This window comes from Poecilia mexicana, unplaced genomic scaffold, assembly GCF_051168715.1.
Source record: "Poecilia mexicana isolate PSO_F unplaced genomic scaffold, ASM5116871v1 scaffold_5, whole genome shotgun sequence".
Classification (NCBI taxonomy): Eukaryota; Metazoa; Chordata; class Actinopteri; order Cyprinodontiformes; family Poeciliidae; genus Poecilia; species Poecilia mexicana.
Genome location: NW_028263374.1, coordinates 17,605,478 through 17,624,913, shown reverse-complemented (window position 1 = coordinate 17,624,913; position 19,436 = coordinate 17,605,478). Strand labels below are relative to the sequence as shown.

Sequence of the window (19,436 nt, the reverse complement as noted above, 5' to 3'; positions counted from 1 at the left end):
GTAGCTGATTAAGCAGCAATTTCATATTGATGCTGTTGTTGTGGGGCGCTGCTGCAGCCGCCAAGAAAATATGCGCATGTGTTTATTAGCATAGCCAACTGGCCCGCATAAAGCCAAATTAATTCAGTGCCTGCCAGCCAGAGGCTCACAAGACTAAGAATATAAAACAACTCGTCTTCCACATCACGTTTTTAACTGCTTTAAGACCGAAGACAATGCATTGAGCAAGAGGAAAGTGCATGAGCGAAACAACGTTTGAATAAGAGAGTGGTCACAAGCAAAAAGACGCCCGTCCTCCCCAGCACCACTACCACCAAAGGGCAGCCAGTGGGACAGCTGAGCTCATGGAGAAACAAAGGGCACAGATGGGCTGATACCTGAATGAAGGCCTCCATATTGCCGTTAAACAGCTTACGGTTAAAAATGGAACGAGGTCTACACTTCCGCATTCTCTGGGGTTTAGGGGGAAGAGTGGGGGGCCTGGGGAGATGGCAGGGATTACAGCGTTGAATGATAATAATAAAAAAAAATACATCATGCATGTAAAAGTACCAACATATTTTCTAAAACATTTTTCATATCAGATGTTTAAATGCATCCAAATGAGCTTCAGCAGAAATTTGATGATGAAAAATGAACATAATTAATTATTATTTACAACTTTATTGTAATGAAGATAAAATAACCGTTTACACTTCAAGCACTTGCACTAAACTGAAACGTATTGGAACTGGAGAGACTGTAATTCAGTAACTTTACAAATAATTGTGTGACGATAAAAAATTATGACAATACTGGTGTTTCAGTGATTGCTTCCATCGGTTATTCTGAGAATAGAAAGGTTGCTCATAATATTTCAATAAAAATATTAAGGGTGGAACTTTGTATTAGCTGTCAAACATGGTGGTTGTATTTTCGTGCTCCGAGTTGTTTTGCTGACAGTGCAACAATTAATGATTTAATAAAATAATGGAGAATGTGGACTACTCTAAGATGGTCAGCATTTTCTTAAACCTTCAGCTAAACAAGTTTGGACCTGAACACTGTGATGCATTTTAAATGGTCAATGATGCATGGGAACTGCTTGTGGAGTTACCATGGTAACATGAAGCAACCTTGATCCACAAGATGCTTTTGTGCTTTTTATCAACATGCAGCATGTTTTTGCTGAAACAAATTCTAGGTTTTTAAAAGCTATTTAAAAAAAAAAAAAAGCAAATATACTTCACTAACAAACTCAGATGCATTTTGACATTTTTCACATTTTGCCCATTTTGCCCTGCAGCTTAGAAAGAGAACAGTGGGGTTATTTCCCCCCCTCCAATTTATCAAAATCTGGCAAAGTGTATCCCAATGGTTTCATATTAAAGTTTGATCATGTGAATAACAGTTTCAAATACTAAAGAAATTTAGAAAATAAGCTACAATTATTTGAAAAAAATGCAAGCTGTGATCAGTTTTCCTTCCTTTCTGATGCAAACTTATAACACTACTTCTACTCAATGGCACTGCGTAGTTGTTTCTGTTTAGTATCTTATCTTGTGCCTTTTTAAGAAGGCTGACAGTAAATGAAATGTTCACATTATTAATATTACCCATTTGCTACTCATTTCCGTTTCTCACTTAGTACTGAGTGTAAAGGTCTTTTCAGACTTCAACAATTCCAAAGACAAAAACATTTCGGCATCATTTCCATGCGAATGATGAGCGTGTGCAAGCTGTCATCTTTAGAAAAGTTGGCTATCCTCTGAAAGCTTCAGTGTTCTGCATGCCAAGAAACCAAAGCAAAAGAACGTGGCACATTGTGGTTTTACTAGCTGCTTGAGGTTTTCTGTCTTTCTGCTTCTGCTGCAAGCACAGATAAGGTAAACTAACAGGATGTTTAGTGTTGCCTAAACCCGCAGCACACGGTCTCACGACAGAGACATTAGTACTTTTCATTAAACATTTAATGTGAATCAACAGAAAGAAGCATACCTGAATTATCAACTGGGTTTTCTTTAATACAGACTACTTAGATGTTACAGTGGATTGAAGGAGTGCTCGTTTTACTAGAACTTGTTCACACCGTCACATTGCAGCAACAGGCGTCAACATACTTTTGGGGGTTTTATGTGATAGACCACAGTAGTGCTGCGAAGTGGAAAATAAATGTTTTGTTTTCAATTGTATGTAAATATAAAGATCTAAAAAGTGTGCCAGACATTTAACTTCCCCAATTACAGACGTCATATTGCAAGCTTTCACTGCATTTGCATCTGCTAGTCTTTTCATGTTTCTTTCTACTAGTTTAAACATCAAGACACTTGGAAAATGTTGCTTATTCTCTTTGTAAAGCAGTTCGAGCTCAGTCAGACTGCATGGAGAGTGTATGTGCAAATCAATGTTCAACTCCTGCCACAAATCCTCATTTTCGTTTACATCTGAGCTTTGACTGGGCCATTATCACATCAATTTGCTTTGATGTAAACAATTTCATCATAGCTCTAGGTGGATGTTTAGAGCAGTTTTCCTGCTGGAAGGTGAATCTCTGCCCCAGTCCAACAGGTTCCCCTCCCATCCATCCCTGACCAGTCTCTCTGGCACTGGTGGAGAAAAATGTTTTCCACAGCATGATGAACTCACAACCACATGGTAACGTAGATTAGAGATAATTTGTTTTCATCAAAATGTTTTGTTTTCATATGACAAAATATAAGATGTAAGCTCAAAGGGTATGAATACTTATGCAAGTCAATGAAGAATTATTTAATAAAGTAATACATAAAATATTAAAGTTTTATAAAATGTATCATAAATTAAAACTAAAACCACATTGCATTTAAAGTTTTGCACATTGTACACTGGCATGCCTCTTGGTCAGCTCTCCCTTGGAAAAGAGATTTTATTTCAGCCAACTTCCTGGTAAAATAATGGTTAAATAAGTAAAGATAATTATTTAGATAATTTTAAACCATTTTAATAGTTCATCATTTTTGTCTCATTAAACTTAGTAAAGTAGAAGGTGTTTTTTTTTTTTTGCAACTAAAACAAATAGGAGTTTGTTTAACAAGACTTAAAAATCTTAAGAATCCCTTTATTCCCACACTTTGGTCTCATTTTAACTAAATCTGGAGACACAGGAAGGATTTTACACATCAGCACCGACTTCATTCACCTTCTTGTCACTGAACATCTTACCTTGTTGTTCCATATTCAGCCCGCTCCCCTAAAAGCAGAGGAAGCAGAGGAAAAGAGGCCAAATTAGAATCAGCTAGTTCACAGTCACAGCAGTTAGTGGTATGGTTGAGTGCAGGCTGATTATACAAGGCTGGCAGATGGAGACAGAAAGGGGGTGTTGTAAAGAAAAAGGGGGCATCTATTCAGCCAAACTGAATGGGGTGAGCGCCATAGCTGCATTTGACTCGCTGCCAGACAGCGGTCATTCAGCGGTCGGCCCCAGAAGGGGATGGCCTGTCTACTCTCTCCATCCGCAAACCGGGAAATGTAACCAGGGGCAACTGGAGAGGCAGGCTGAGGGAGCTGATTTGCACAGTTGGACGATTTCATGAATCCGTAGCGCACTGGCTTTAAGAACTTTGGGAAAAGATAGAAATTTATTAGGATGTAAAACAGCTAGAAGATGATAATGAATGTTTCTCAAACACATTCGTTTTTTTCTACTCAGACCAAGACATGTCAACTGTTAGGATTTGAGAACAATGGATATAAATCTAAGTTTCTGATCTGTTATTTCGACATATATTTGGCACCTTCAGCCAAAAACAATTATTTACATCTGAAAGGAAAAACTAAAAAACTAAAAACAGTGTCTCGCATCAATGACCCTCTTTTGAACGTTTTGTGTATGTTTGAACTAAGAAGAAAACTTTGACACCAATTAAACAGCTGATGCACTGGTTTCGTTAAGGACATGTATGTATGCAAAAAACTTGCTTAATGTCACAGAAGTGGGGAATTGTAGCAGGTGATTATTGGGCTTTGTCGTCTACCATAACAAATAGAAACGACTGTTTACAAATTTACTGGATGGCGTAGATGTTAGTCAGTGCATTTTAGAACACACCACACCTTTTTTTCCATTAATATGTAGGTGGGTGTGTGTGTGATTCAGGACATGTGGGGCAGATGTTTTCTGTATTTAAAGAATCAGTCATAAATCCACACCTATGCCAATTATCACCCAATCCCACAGGATAATAAGCGCTCTGGGATGGCAGACTATTACCATGGCCATATGACTGTCTCTGTATCGCTACAGGTCTTACCTCTCTACAAATGTCCAGCACAAAAAAACAAACAAAAAAAAAAAGGTTTTTATGTTCTCACCTTCTCCTAGCGTCTGCTTCAGAAGGTCGTGCTTAGCTTGCAGTTTAACAATGAGATTGCTGCCGTTCAAGTACTCTTTGTATTTCTGCAGTTCAAAAAGGAGAAAAAAAATGATATAGTACCACAGATGTTGTTTGATATTTTTAAACAACCTTTTGCCTGCATGCTTGTGTATTTTCTGCAGTCATCTGTTAACTTACTGTGAAGTAGAAGCCCTCGGTCTCTTGCTGATTGGCTCGCCTTTTGGTGATGTTTGCCTTGCTCATGTAGGAGTCAGAGGAGGCCGATTTGACAGACTCTGTGGATTGGCTGTGCTGGAAGGCCTCTGATACATCAAAGTCCTCCACAGTTAGCATGTCCTGGAGGGTCTGAATGGTGGCATCAAGAGTCTTCTTAACCTGATAAAAGACATCCAAGCACATCATAGTATCCAGTCCCTCTTTCATATGCATTTTATGTGGAAAAACCAAGTTATTTATGTAGATTGAATACTAAAATACTGTACCAAAATCTAATCCATTTCAAAATGCATATCCTAAAAATTATATATTTTTAGGATATAAAAAATATCAGCTATTGAACACTGTCAATAGCTGAGGAAACTCCATTCCTAACCCTGACCCATCGTGACCCAAGATTCACACTTCATGTTAGGTCTGCAGAAACAAGATACCAATTATCGTATTTGTGATACATTTGCACAGCATAGTGACCATTAAATTGGCATATTTTAACAATTTTGACCTTGTTTGCCAAGGTAGTTGCCAGTGGCAGCACTGTAGAGGACAAAGAAAAAAAAAAAACATAAATAAACAGTGGCAATCATGGAGTCTCACTGTGTGCATCTGGCAGAATCATTAATGGTTTGAGTTATATTTCAGTCAGAACGATGACTGAAACAACTAATATAACTTAGCTATTGCTGCCAATAACCTACATGATCTCTTGCCAAAAATGATACACCTATCTCTGTCTCTTTCATTAAAAAAAAAAAAAAAAAAAAAAAACTGCAACCAACTGTGTGTACTGTTCTTAAGATTTACATTTTACAGCTCAAAGTTGTATTTTCATTGCAGGTTTAAACCTTTAAAGAAGCTACCGTTGTGATTAACTTTTTACTTTTTAGCACAGAAAGTACTCATGGACCAGTGCAGCTGTGATTTTTTGTGTGCGCTGCTGTCTTAAACAACCATTCAGTCACGGGAGGACGCCGAGTCAAGATTCTGCTGGAGGTTTCTTCCTGTTAAAGACGAGTTTTCCTTTCCACTGGGAGACCAGTACAAGGGATTGTTGCATTAAGTCAATGAAACAATGCAACCAGCTGTCTGCTGTCACTATATTCTTTCTGAGAAGGAGTAATTGATGCAAATTCAGTGACTCAATTTAATCAGCTGATTTTCCTTGGATGACAAAAAAAAAAACCTTCTACAAGTTTAATAATAAAATAAATATGACTGCCTTGTTTAATAAAGAGGATCGAATTGGAATGGATGTATCCGACTTTCAATCCGTCTCGTGTATAAATTGGGAGCTCCTTTTTTTCTCTGCTTTTTTTTAAAATTTGGTACTAAACTAAACTAAAATAAACTGATTTATCTTTAGGAAACATGCCTTGCTTAGAATGTTAAGAGTAAAGATAACAAGTAAACAATAAACTTAAAGCTACCAGGAGCTACTTAGCCTAGGTTTAACCGTTTATCAGACTTACAACAGATTTTATGAGTGCATTGTAGTTTATAAGCACATATTTTAATGTTATTCTGTAGCAAAAACCATGAGGTTAATTTTCCCTTAGCTACTATTCTGTTCATGTAATTCAGGGATTGGCTACAAAAAATATCTACTTGCAGAAACGTGCCCATACCTCCAGTCAGAGCAATAATTAAAAGGAGTAGGAGTGCTCCTTGGGTGCTGCTTATCTTGCAGCACCCAACAACAGGGAGGATGGTAACAGAGGTAAAAAATAATAATAATAATAATAATAATTGTATATAATTGTTTAAAGAAAAGCAGCAATTCTGAAGTAGAAGGTTTTGGTGCTGCAGGAAAAGATTAGTTTGTCTTAAGCTTTTTTGGCATCGTTAGCACAGGTGCCACCAAATATGAAAGGTGCGTTGCATAAAAAAAATGTTGCTTTTGAATCCACCATTATCAACAAATTAAATGGAGCGAAGTTTCATTTGTGCCAAGCATTTGCATTAAAAGAATCCTCTATGATGAAGACCCTAAAACAAACAGCTACTGCAAAAATATTAACGTTAAATGATAGAAATAAAATAGAGTTCATGAATTATTCTAAGTCACTAGCCTGCTTACTTTAAGTGAATCACAAGAAAATCATGCTAAAGGGAGTAGACTCTTTCAGCATTACAATGCACTAATCATTCGCCCAGGGGGAATCGCTGAGGATGTGATGAATACATAAATGTATGAGTCAAATGCTATGGCTTTTAAGAATTATATCATACCATTTGAATTAGAAGCACTTTTTGTAGTCTAGCAACATGTGAAGGTAATTTTTTTGTTTTCCTTTTCTGGCACAACGACTTAAAGCATAAATTTGTATTCTCTGTGCAAGACTCAAATTTAGCTTTCCATCCCTGTCCTCCAGATGCAATCTACAGTTGAGATTTGTGTGCACAGAAGCTCTCACCTCTTCATTTTCTATCTTCAGTGTGGCCAGGCGAGACTGCAGCTGGTGGTATCGCATTAAGAGCTCTGTCTGGACAGGCTGCTGTGCACTAACCTGACACACCTAGAAAAGAAAAAAAAAGGAACATTTTATTGAACTTAGAAGGAGGGCTGAATAAAAACCATGAACATTCATGTCTGACAGTTCACCAGCTCCAGGCCTCTTCTCCAAGTCTCACCCACTCATAAGTGTTTTGCTCTTCCCATATCCCTTTCACACCTATTTTGCACTTATGTCATTAAATCATTCAGTTTTGGCTCACTATTCATTGTAGTCAAGTATTTAGTAGTGATAAATGTTAATGTATATGCTCAAAGCCCATATATGGTGAGATTTCCTTGCAAATAATTTAATAAAATCTTTGCATGACATTACATTTTCTATCGTTTTGGTTCTGATTGAACTGCACCAAAAAAACTCTTATAGATATCAGAGATTAAGATCCCAGCCCAAACCAAAGCAACCCCATGCAACTTTCTGCTTTTGAATGTTGTTGAATGGAGTCACTCTTTCTTACAGTCACCAAGGAGTAAAAAAAAAAGAAATAAAAATTTACTTTAAGTCATCAGTTCTCAAAGCAGGAAGGAAAGGTTGGGTGGATTTGAGTGCGTGCATGGCTGCTACAAAATGACCTGTGGTAGAAAGTAGACCAAAAAGTACAAAATATCAAGGCGATGAAATGACCAGGATCAAACTCACCTCATCCCCCATGTGTGGCTGGTAGTCAAAGCGTGCTGGAGGACAGAAGATCTGACTGTGTGTGTCCATAAACCTTAGCTTGTCCCCTCTAATGTCCATGGCATCGACGGCTCCTTCGAGTAGATCCAAACCTTCGTGGCGAGAGGTTTCCAGGCTGTATTCAGCAGACAGATAGGTCCTCATGGTGCGCGCCAAGCTTGCATGGTAGCCCAGATCACAAGACTGACAAACAAGGAAAATGTGTGTCAAGTTTAAACAAACGAAGGGCCTGAACAACATTGGATTTGACTGGTTTTCACTTACATCTATCATGTCCGACACGTCGTGGATGTAATATTTGGCCACCAGGGCGTTGGTAGCTGCCAGATTGAGGAGATAGTCGTTCCGGGCCTTTGTGCACTTCAGCTTATTTTCAAAGTACTTGGCCTGTCTCTGGGGAGGGAAGAGGAAGGAAGAGTCCCATTAATGCAGGATGTTAAGTGTCATCCTAATGTGCTCAAAGAAAGCTTACCACATTACATTGATTTTATCTCAGTAATTTGTCAATGCACTGTATGTGTAGAGTATGGCACAATGCAAAGACAAGAGTTTTCTACCAGCTGTATATCATTTCTGCATATACATAATGATGCAATGAAGCAATCTCATTTAAAGTGCATTCATGGTTTATGCTTGGATAATCTTTTTTGCCCCTGATATGAATCCTTATCATGTGCGTTCGCTACAAGAGAAACAAACCTTTTCCTTCATTTTTTCCATCTTCCGGACGGAGCTTCTTCGTTGGGGACGCTCATCGTGACTGTGACGCAACAGACCGCCGCTGATGTCATTCACCTTGCCGATGTGCTTCTCTTCCTGTTTTTCTGCCTCCTTCAGCTTGCTCTCAGCACTCAGACTCTCACTGTGGTACATGTGGTATGTCTTCATCACCTAAAAAAAAAAAAGAAAAGAAGGACATAAAGTGATGAACAGTAAAAACACCACCACACATCTTTCTTATTTAGAGTCAACTGATTAATCTGGAAATCCTTTAACAATTTCAGATTGCAACAAGTGAAAATGTGAAAACTTTCCAGAACCATAAGAAGTAAATGTTTGGTTGAAGTGTCATAAAATCAGCACTTTTATTAGTTCCTAAAAATAAAATTAAAATCACTGAGTGGTACTGAGACTGAGAAAGAAAAGCTTCATTGTAATGAAAAAAATATATGAATATTTGAGAAAAAAATAAATAAAAAATCTCTTAATGGCTGCTGTTGTAGACCGCTAGTAGAAAAACTTAAAATGAATCTCTGAGTATTGTCCAACACATAATCCTCTAATATATCTTTCTCTCATATTACCACTCTAGGTTTATGATAACAAGGCCAGCTGCAATTGCTCGCTACATCTTGGAGATTTTGTTTCCAGCTCTCGTAGCAGTCTGTCAACATGGCATGAAAGCTCTTAGAAGCACCTTTCACAAAACACTTCAAGTCGGGATATAGTCTCTTTCTGGCCATCTGTGTGTACCAGGCAGTATGACACAGCAAATCAACATATCGCAGTTTATGCCACCAAGTCATGCAGCGAGCTTATTTTCTTCTAACCCATTTCCAAAAGGTCCAAAGTTGTCAAGGCTAAACTTGGTCTATATTTGGTTTAAAAGTGAAAGCTCTTGAAACATATTTTTAGACATTTATTAGAAGACTAAATATAGACCAGAACAAGCCGGTCTTAAACTCCAGACTTACTGATTGCAAACACCTTGTTTTCACTACACGAGACACACATTTCCATCTTTATTTTGTAAAGCTGATTCTCATCTGCCTTTGAGACTCTATAAATTTAACCCCCACCCCCTTTTTAATTTTTTTTGTCAGCACTAGTGGCCTGTATTTGATAGTAGCTCGACAGGAAGAAGGGCAAAGAGAGAAGGGGAGGACATGCAGTAAATGGCACAGAGTCGGGAATCGAACCTGGGATAGTTGCGCCGAGGATAGCAGCCTTTGATTTTTGACAGAATAATCTTTAAGCTTATTTGAAGTTGGTTTTAAAAAAAAAAACAGGTAGGAATATGTAAAATAATGTAAGATATTTTGTGTTATTATGAACCTTAAAACAATTTCCAATTATCTTATTCTATTTTAATGTGAATATTACACTGTTTTGGAGAGAAAGCTGCAAATTCCAAACTATGCGTTTACATTTCTTAACTGTAATTAAATAACTAGGTTATATGTAAATGACTGGCTCTGATTAAGCTCACTGCAACAGTCAGTTTGTGAGTTGACAGCTTTAGACTTGTTACTTGTCCTTCTGAAAAAAATATATATATCACATTGCCTATAATCTTCAAATGAGTGTTATTATACTTAGATGCATCACATCATTGTTCAATAAAGACTCTCCACTGGTTACTCATTTTACATACACATGATCATGACATGGTGGAGGACCGTGGAGTATTTACAGTGGACTCAGATGAAAGCATCGAGAATGTTATCATATTCACCATCCTTATGAGTGTCATATTCTTGTTGATATTCTGAAGATGATCTGGGTGTATTTCTCCAAGATCTTGTCTTATATTTCAATAAGCCACAAGATAAACTTTCCAGTGATTTAAAACAAGATCTAGGTGTAATGAAAAAGATTTTTACAGCTGTCAACCTATATACTGTTTAAATACTAACGCCAGGTATAACAGTTCAATTAGGCAACATCTGCTTCTCCATCACTAGTTCTCAGGTTCTGGTTTCCTAGCAACCCTGACTGAAATGGATGAGAAGAGAACGTGAGATCGATCAGCAGGGGAGGAAGGAGGTAACAAAGTGACACCGAGCGAACGTCTGTGCTGCAAATGACACGAGTGACAAGTCAAGTGCCGCACAAAAATGTGGTGGATGATGGTTGCCCTCATCCATTAGCTCCTAAAAAGTCTTCAACACAAAAGATTACATGGCTTACACATCCACGTTTAGCTCTGTTACTGTTACTGCTGCAGAGTTGAAAAGACTTTGCTATCCAGTAACGCTGCGTGTCTGAGTTGCAGACAGGCTTTTAATAATGCATGAATGTGAAAAGGGGAAAAGAGAAAAATCAATATTAGTATAGCAGCAATGTTAGCCGTGCTGTATGAAGTTATATGTGAGAAGACTTTTTTTCTGCCGTTTCTATCGTGGTGCTTTCTGCTCTTTGAACCTTTGCTTCTCACACTGATGTATTTTTACACCTTTCACAATAAACATTGGCATAGCAACCACTGAGGTCTCTAATGCAGCTAGTATAAAATGTATACTTATTTTGCATGTAAGGAAATATATCCAAATAACAAATTCTTTCAAAAGTCAAACATTCAATCAGACATTTTCACATTTTTTCTCCCTTTTGGTCAAATCCAAATGATTAAATATAGTTTCTTCATGATCTTTGCCTAAAAAAATATTTTTATTATGTTCACTTGATATTAAATTAAATTTAATAAATAATGTCAAATGCTCAGGACAAATTCTTTTATCAGTACAAAGTAGCCAAAGGACACAAATCCAAATGCTGTGTTGAATTAAAGACAATTAATGAGTTAACATTTCTGCTTTACTGCTTGTCTTACTATGGCTCTGGTGTTGCTTTAGTTGCAGCACTTAGAAAAGGACTGGACTTTGAACATCGAGAGGAGTCGATGTCAGGCATCTGATGAGGATGCCTCCTGGAGATCTACCAGGGCACGTCCCACCGGTAGGAGACCCGGGACTCAGCGGTGTGAAAAAGTGTTGGTTTTTTCATACCGCACACCAACACTGCACATCACTTGAACACCCCATCCCTTACTGTAAAAAATGGTGGCGACATCATCGTGCTTTGGGGATTGTTTGCAGTTGATGAAATCTTGAGATTGGGATAGCAGTTTAGCTTTAAGCATGACTATGGTCCTCCACATGCAGCCGGAGCTGCAATGCAATGGTCCAGATAAAAGCATAGTAATTTTTCATAACGGTCTAGTCAAAGTCTAGATCTAAACTCAAGTTAGATTGTGTGGCAAGATATGAGAAATCAATTTCAGTCAAATCTGACTGAACTTAAGGGGCCGCATGCAGTGTGTGAGTGTGTGTGTGTGTGTGTGTGTGTGTGTGTGTGTGTGTGTGACAGTAGAGTTCAGAATGTATGAAAACTCTTGTATGGCTCTAAAGTTGTTAGATGTTAAAAGATTTTGCATTAACTTGCAGTTGAACCATAACATTAGCAAACAAACAAACCCATGACAAAGCAGTCGCACGAATTAGATATGAACGATAAACGGTGTCTTTTCTCTGTTCTGCACCATCACACATGATGTCGAATTACAGAATTTTTTTCTTTTTCTTTTTACATTAGATTAAATTATTTGTGAATTGATTAAATCATTTGTGAATTGTTAATTTTACAAAAGGAAGAGCTTCCTCAGACTCCATAACTGGTTCGAAACTGTTTGCCATGAGCATTTCTGAGGCAGAGTGCTGTCTCTGATTAAAAACAGTTGAAGACAACAAAACATTTTCCTTGGAACAATCCAGCAACTGACATCTGAACAAAAATGGGCTTTTTCACAACCTCTGCAGAAGGAAAAAGCGATGCATATAAAAGCCGGCTCTGTTGATAAGGCCTATCTTCAGCGTGCAGCGTCTGGACAGCTGCTGCACAGGTTACGAGCTCGGGTTGAAAAGAAGGATACGGGACTGCAGCTGCAGGCTGCCAAGGCTGGGCACCGGCACAGAAATGTTTGGCTGGCAGGAGGAGGGATGTTGTGCAACTTACTGTGTAGAGTTCATTGGTGACTTTCACTAACTCTTCGTGCATCTGGACGCCGATGTCTTTACTCTGCAAAGAAAAGAAAAGAAAACAGCAGCAGCAGCAGATTTAGTGGAGAAATAACATGCGGTATGCATAAATATAAATATGAAAACTACTGTTGTAATCATGGCATGAAACCCTTGAAAGCTGCGTGGCAGTTTTATTTCTACGCGAAGGCTGTCAGTAAGTGCCGGCATGCTGTCATTACTCTGCAGTTGAGAGGATCTAATACAATGCCCAAAGAGAAAAGCCAGACAAAAATAGAACAGTGCAGTCACTGCAGAACATTTCTCCTGACAGAGAGTCCCAGCTTCAGCTCAGTTACAGGGAATGGGAGCGTATGATGAATTGGACATTTCGCACAATAGGGCTTTTAGGCAAGAAGAGGGAGAGAATGGTGCCAGCTCCAGTGGAGTGTGACTCTGGAAATCCTGTTGAGTGGATAAAGAACGCCGTTTTGGCCGCTCTATCCCGTTTTGTTGTCACCTCTGAGGCACGACTCCTCAAAACCACAAACTTGCATTTTCACATGCTTAGAGAGTAAGACTTCAGCACATTTGGTCCATTTTAGAGTCTGTCTTATCAAGAGCCAGAGGTGATTCACTCCCGTCACCGCATGTGTAATTCATTACCATCAACTCTGCACTGCAGCTGAACCAGGAAGCTCGAGCATAACAGGATTATTGTCATATAGGAGTCTTAGCAAATTTTCTGTGACAGATTTCCAGCAGGCGGTGATCAGTAATCTCCTTTAACCTGGCCCAAGCCAACCATCTTTAACCACCTTCACATTAGTGCATCTTTTTAGATTCAGTGTTAATATATTAAAAGCCCACATCTGCTATTGTTAAACAACATAAAGAACCTTGTTGTGCAGGGTGGCTGTATATTGCAGGGGGAAACGTCGGTAACAAGAAAAGAGAACATGTTCACTAATGTTTATACTTTGCTTGTGCCTCCTGATTAGACCCTCTTCATAAATGCCTTGTTAGTAGCATAGACACACTTTTACCTTACTTCCAAGAAAGCATTTCCAAAACATTTGGACGGTCACTAAATGAGTGCCACCCATGAAAATGACTACATCAAGCTCATGTTTATTCGCCATTTGTGTTAATTCTTTTGTATTAATATCCAAATAACAAAATGATTTTAAGTACAATAAACAAGGTTTTATAATATTTTACCAGCAGCAGGAATAATTCTTGTCTTTCTACCATGTTGTACATGTTATGTGTTAAAACTGTGGTATGTTTACTCAAGATGATTAGAAAGTGAGAATGTCATACAAGCATAAAAGTTACATAAATAAACTTTATAACCGCTATGTGTGTGTTATGTGTACTGATCTGCCCACAACATGCATTAGAAATGTAATTTGAGCCGTTCGTTTGCATGAATGTGCGTGTCTTGTAAGGATCAGTTCCATTCTGACCTTTTTGAAGAGTCTGGTGACATCCTCGCCCACGTGTGCCAGGCGGACAATGACGTTGTTGTTGTAGATGTCGCTGAGAGTGGCGTGGTCTCGGCTCTCTCGCCGGGTCTGGTCCAAAACCAAATACCAGCAGTTCACAGTGGAGATTAGATTTTGGTCTTTCCTGCATGGGGGGGAACACCTTGTTGGTACAAATGTGCATCTTCAAGGAGTACTTATAGCTGCGCCAAATGTTTCATGTCTCAACTCTGATCAGAGTAACTTAAAACATGAGGCTTAATGAAGATTTTCCCCCTTGAACAACCCTGAAATCCATCAATAAATACAAGCAGTTTTTACCAATTACAGATGAAAAAGCCGGAGGGCGTGCAGAGAGGAAATCAGTGCACACACAAATGTGAGGCATGCTGTTTGCCTGACTGCTCAAAGAAGCATGTGAGTTCAATTATCCTCACACCAAACAGTTTATCATCTTGTTGTTGATTTTTCTTGAGTGCATATATGTGTTGGTGTTTTTCAACCTTGCTATGATTGGGATCAGGTTTAGATAAACAGAATCATGTTACTATTTTTAATGTTTAATCAAAAAAAAAAAAGAAGAAGAAAAAGGTAGTAAAAAAATAGATATTTTTCCCTGCAAATAGGTAATCTAATCCAGAATTCAAATTACATCTAAATGGCTCAGTATGTATAAAAAAGGAGAAATAAAATTTCATCACTTTTATAGCTTTTACTAATAAGGAAGAATACTTAAAAGATAGATTTCAAGCAAAGTACAACATCTATGTTAATCTTTAAAACCATTGATAAATTTCAAAAGAGGTTCACATGCTTTTGTTTATTTAAAATGCACACTGGCCGTACTTTGACACGAAGCTGACTTTAATCTCTAATCCTCAGGTATATTCAATGACTGATCCCAGTTTTCTTCCTCTTCATAGTTTCTGTGCTATGACGAAGAAACCTAGAGTCAACTTTATTGTGATTCACACAGAGCACCCACAATAAAGACAGACGGTCACCTGAAACCACCGAAACTATTTGGATTTGATTTGCTTCAGGAAACTGGAAGGTTTCTTTGATATTACAAACAATTAACCACACACTGTGAGTCAGCGCATACTCTGAAGTATTCTCCAATGAATAATGTGAGTGTGGTTAAGGCTTGGCTTTATATTTACTTAAAGTTTATGATGTTGCTCTTCTTTTGTACAAATGATGCAGGAAAAATGTCCAAACTCCTAATCTCTTAATGCACTGTTTTGTTTTGTTTTTTCACCCCTTAAATATAACTAAAAAAAGGGCTGTGTATCTCCATCGTTTTTTTACTTCAGATACTTGAGAAAAAAAGAAAAAAAAAAAGCATGAACAAGCTATTCCTATTGGCTCGCCTCTCAAACTGAGCTGGTGTTTGATCCTGGACATGCCTTCAAGATGACAAGATAAAAATGTCTGCCTGCCGGTTGCTCAAGAATAAGGATGAGTCTTTTCGTATTCAGAGCCCCGGCAGCGCAATGTCGAGCTGTTTAAGGAAAATGACAGAAAGCGGTTTTCCTCTTGACAGCCTATAAAAAAAAATACAATACCTATTTTACAGCGCCGCCATTGCATCAGAAGAACACAAAACTTAACTCAAGAACCTTTTACCGATAGCACAGAACATAAACTGAATCTGTTACCTCATTCACTGAACATGATGGATATGCAGTGCCTTGCACAACAATTCATACCCTTTGTTTTCAGATTTCAATAAGAAGACTAGAGGCCAATAACTCTTTGAGAGCTGCAGAGACTCACAGCTCAGGTAAGAAACAGCAGTTAGTGGTGCATTTAGCAAATATGGCAAATAATTATGGAAGGGTGCCATGAAGGAAATGATGAAATATATAAGTTTTTGCTTTTTGTCATAAGGCATTTGACGCATGCATTCTGCAAAGAAGAACTGGCAAATATTTCAGGTTTTGAGATACTCAAATCTGTAGAGATAAGACCTCACCTTTGCTTTACTATCCTACGTGCGAGTGAATACTCAGACTTGATTTTTTGTGAAAAATCTTTAACAGTTAAATGCCCTTATCTTTCCACTTGTGAAGTACATATTACTTCACATGTAATATTGTGAAGGTACTGGCTGTTACCTAACAAAATGTAAAAAAAGTTCGACTGGTATGAGATATTTTGCAAGGCACTGTTCGTTATGAGTGATGCATGTGGACAGTCCCTTGTAAAGTAAATCTGTACAGTTAATTTAGTACATGTAGCAAATTTTTTACTCCTATATGAGCTTCTCAGGCATGGATTCAGTCATGCACAGTGACACAGAGAGTAGAAATGTTATCATAAGTGGGGAAAATGCAATAAGAGATAGCTTAAAGAGCAGAAGTGAAACAACTCCAGGTTATTAATGGCATTAAAGAGCCCCTCCAATCTCTTCTACAAGCATAAAAGTAGCTTTTGACATTCAGTTATAATGATGACCATTTAATGTGATGGAGAAATCTGGGACAGTGAGGGTGTGGGGAGAAGTTTCTGCAGGAGTCTCCGTCTGAGGGAACGCTCCATTAATCAATGTCCTAGTGACGGGAGCTCTCAGCCATGATTGCGCTTTGGGTCCAGTTGGCTAAAGAGAGACTTTATGATGGAGATGAAAAGAGTTTCCCTGCATAAATCTCTGTATGGCTGTAGCATAAATAGATGTACAACTACTTATGAATCAATTACTCCAATTGAACCACAGAGCTAAATGTAAATAACTGATTTTCTATTTGCTAATCTAAAACTACTTTACATAAAAAAATGTGTACGTATCAATGTAGAAGATACAGATCTATAGGGGTGTAATGAGATTATTTTGGTTTTGACAGACATCACTTGCTAATTAAAACACTGAAATAAAATCGCCACTTTTAATCTCGTTTGTCTGGCAGTTAAACTAAAAAAAATAACTGTGAGACAAAATACAAGTGTTGATCCAAGTACTGTGAGAGTTACACAACTGGGTAACTGTTAGCTTCTAAAATTAGCATGTGCTTCATCACTTCCAAACTGTGTGAAACTTAACGGCCCGTTAGTTGTAATAAGACTGGACAAAATAGGATCATATGTAGTTCGTGACCTAAAATATTTAAACTGATCGGACAGGAGATGGATAATTCTAAGACATTCTTAAATCTCGGGTTCTGTAAAAATAGTTCAATTTATAATTACCAAGTTGCTGTCAATATGCAATCCTATCCAGCAAGGTAAGCTTAAGTTATCCGTTTTGTGCAGCAAGTATGAAGATAGATTTTTCAAAACTGTTTTTATGTTTGAGCCTCACACTTTGAAGTAAAAGAAAATAAAAATAAAATAAAATCTTCCCACTAAATCCTTTGTGTAGAAGAAATGTAAAAATGCGACAGACAAGATGTGAACAATTTGCAGGGTTTGTTATATAACCACTTTATAAAATAAACTGTGAAGTGAAAAATGCCACAGCAAAATGTTTTTTTTTTAAGTAATCTGAGATTCCGGTTGTAGAAATCACAAGCATATCTACATTTAAAAAAAAGTAAATATATACAATTAATTTAGTGCATTTATAATATTTTTGCTCCCTTATGAGCTTCTTAGGCATGGATATTCACTTTGTACTGGATCTATGAAACAGCGCATCCAATAATTTATCTTACAATCTTCATTGATCAATGTTCCAACCTCACAAGAAAATATTATGCTTCAAAGCATTATTAAAGTCATTTTTGTATAGTTATCTTCATGCCAAGTGATTCTCATTAACAAAATCGAGTTGGGCAATTTCTGAACATGCACAGTCACAGTGTGCCGCAGGCTAGTCTAAGCATCATCTCCAGCATGCTGCAGGCCATCGCTGCTGCTGCCCATGACAACTGATCACAATACACTGAAAGTTAAACTAGAGAAAATTAGTAATATATCACTTTCTTTCTGCTTCATCGGATTCTAAATAAAGATATGTCCCAGTTTCTCAGCAAAATGTGAATTTATGCTTGTTTGGCTAGGATTTTATTGTGATGATTTTTGAAAATGTGAACGACCTGATAGCCGGAGAATAAAAGAAGGGGGTGGAGGGATAGATAAAGAGTCTGACCTAGTTGGAAGGAACAGAGCAGCCCGGGGCCACAAGGCGTCTTGGCCCTGGATTCATTTCAGGTCATTTCCTTTGCTTTTATCCCTTCTCCCTCCTTGCTTTTTATCCCCCCTCTGTTTTGCTCGGTGTCTGCAGTGGCAGTGATCTGCATGGCACACGTGTGATGTTTGTTTATCAGGTGTTTTTCTCTGCTTAAAACACTCACTTGAAATGCTGGTGCTCTCTGGAGCTGCGGATCTTGGAGGAGTAGCGCTCAGCCAGCTTATCCAACCCTCGGGAATACTCTAGCTGGAGTTCGGCCTTTCGGCGAAAGAACTCTTGCAGGTCCTGCAGCAGCTGCAGCCGGGACTCGGACTGCTGCTCCAGACATCGGAACTGCTCCACCAGCTGGTTACGAATCTCTGTGCAACAAAACAAAAGAGAATTAGCAAAATAAACAGAGCCTCTCTACATGTCTGCGTCCCCCCTCTCCCCCTCCCAATTAGGATCACCAAGGCATGTGAGGGCACATTTAATCCAAAAGTAATGCAACCAAACAGAACAAAGTCATCATAAGCGGAGAAAACCAAAATGTCAGAATTCATTTGTCTGCCAGCTTTACATGCAAGTGTTTGTGGGGATAGAGGGAAGGAGAGAGAGAGAGCAGGGGTGTCTGCTTGCTGGGGTTGCACACGTGCATACAGTATGAGATGCATGTCTGATGATTGCAGCAGACAGCACGGAAAATTCAAAATAGGTCAGCTTCTCAAAATGCATTGTGCCGAGAGAGCCTTCAGAGGACATTGGCTGAACAAACTGTGAGCATTTGTCTTATTATATGATTACAATGGTTCCTCTGTGTTTGAGGTTTGAACACCAAATTGTATCGAGTTAAAAGTGGGAAAAGTCTCGTTTTAGGCAAACATTTTGAAGCACAATTGAGAGACAAAACAAGAAAATGCAACGTCGTCCCTTCGTAAACAAATACATTCATTTTTTTTTTTTGTAAATTAGCTGCTATCCAGTGTTATGCAGTTAATGTCCAGCAGACAACCAGGCCACTTGTTTTACTGATAAGGACAGGTTTACAGTTTTATCAGTACGACAGCTAATAAAAACCTCCTGACTCCTTCCTGAATAGCCTAGAATTTCAATGAAGCCATTTCCAGTCATCTCTGGCATTCCATGTAATAAAACCTCCAATAAAACAAAAATACAACCAGCAATATTACCACAACTCTTAAAAATGTTTTTAAAAAGGCCATAAATTCTACACCAACACATACCTGTAACATCAAAAGAAAGACAGCAATAAATACAGTGACTACGTAGCTGCTAAATATAAACTGTTTATTGCTACATGTTCCTTTACAACTTATGTCTGA

At 38.2% G+C, this 19,436-nt stretch overlaps 1 protein-coding gene across 4 annotated transcripts in view; it reads right to left on the bottom strand.

Moving 5' to 3' along the window:
• LOC106923749 (SLIT-ROBO Rho GTPase-activating protein 3-like) overlaps window positions 1–19,436 on the bottom strand; it is a 38,239-nt gene that overhangs the window by 9,802 nt on the left and 9,001 nt on the right. For 2 of the 4 annotated variants that reach the window (XM_014996994.2, XM_014996995.2), the window contains exons 2-12: window positions 18,278–18,473; window positions 13,965–14,127; window positions 12,494–12,556; window positions 8,459–8,650; window positions 8,024–8,152; window positions 7,721–7,942; window positions 6,983–7,084; window positions 4,530–4,727; window positions 4,330–4,414; window positions 3,181–3,208; window positions 378–480 (exon numbers count right to left, since the gene is read on the bottom strand). In XM_014996994.2, the coding sequence (XP_014852480.2) occupies window positions 378–480; window positions 3,181–3,208; window positions 4,330–4,414; window positions 4,530–4,727; window positions 6,983–7,084; window positions 7,721–7,942; window positions 8,024–8,152; window positions 8,459–8,650; window positions 12,494–12,556; window positions 13,965–14,127; window positions 18,278–18,473 (1,481 nt within the window). The remainder of the gene's footprint in view (window positions 1–377; window positions 481–3,180; window positions 3,209–4,329; window positions 4,415–4,529; window positions 4,728–6,982; window positions 7,085–7,720; window positions 7,943–8,023; window positions 8,153–8,458; window positions 8,651–12,493; window positions 12,557–13,964; window positions 14,128–18,277; window positions 18,474–19,436) is intronic. The other 2 variants (XM_014996996.2, XM_014996997.2) reach the window with 1 other exon arrangement.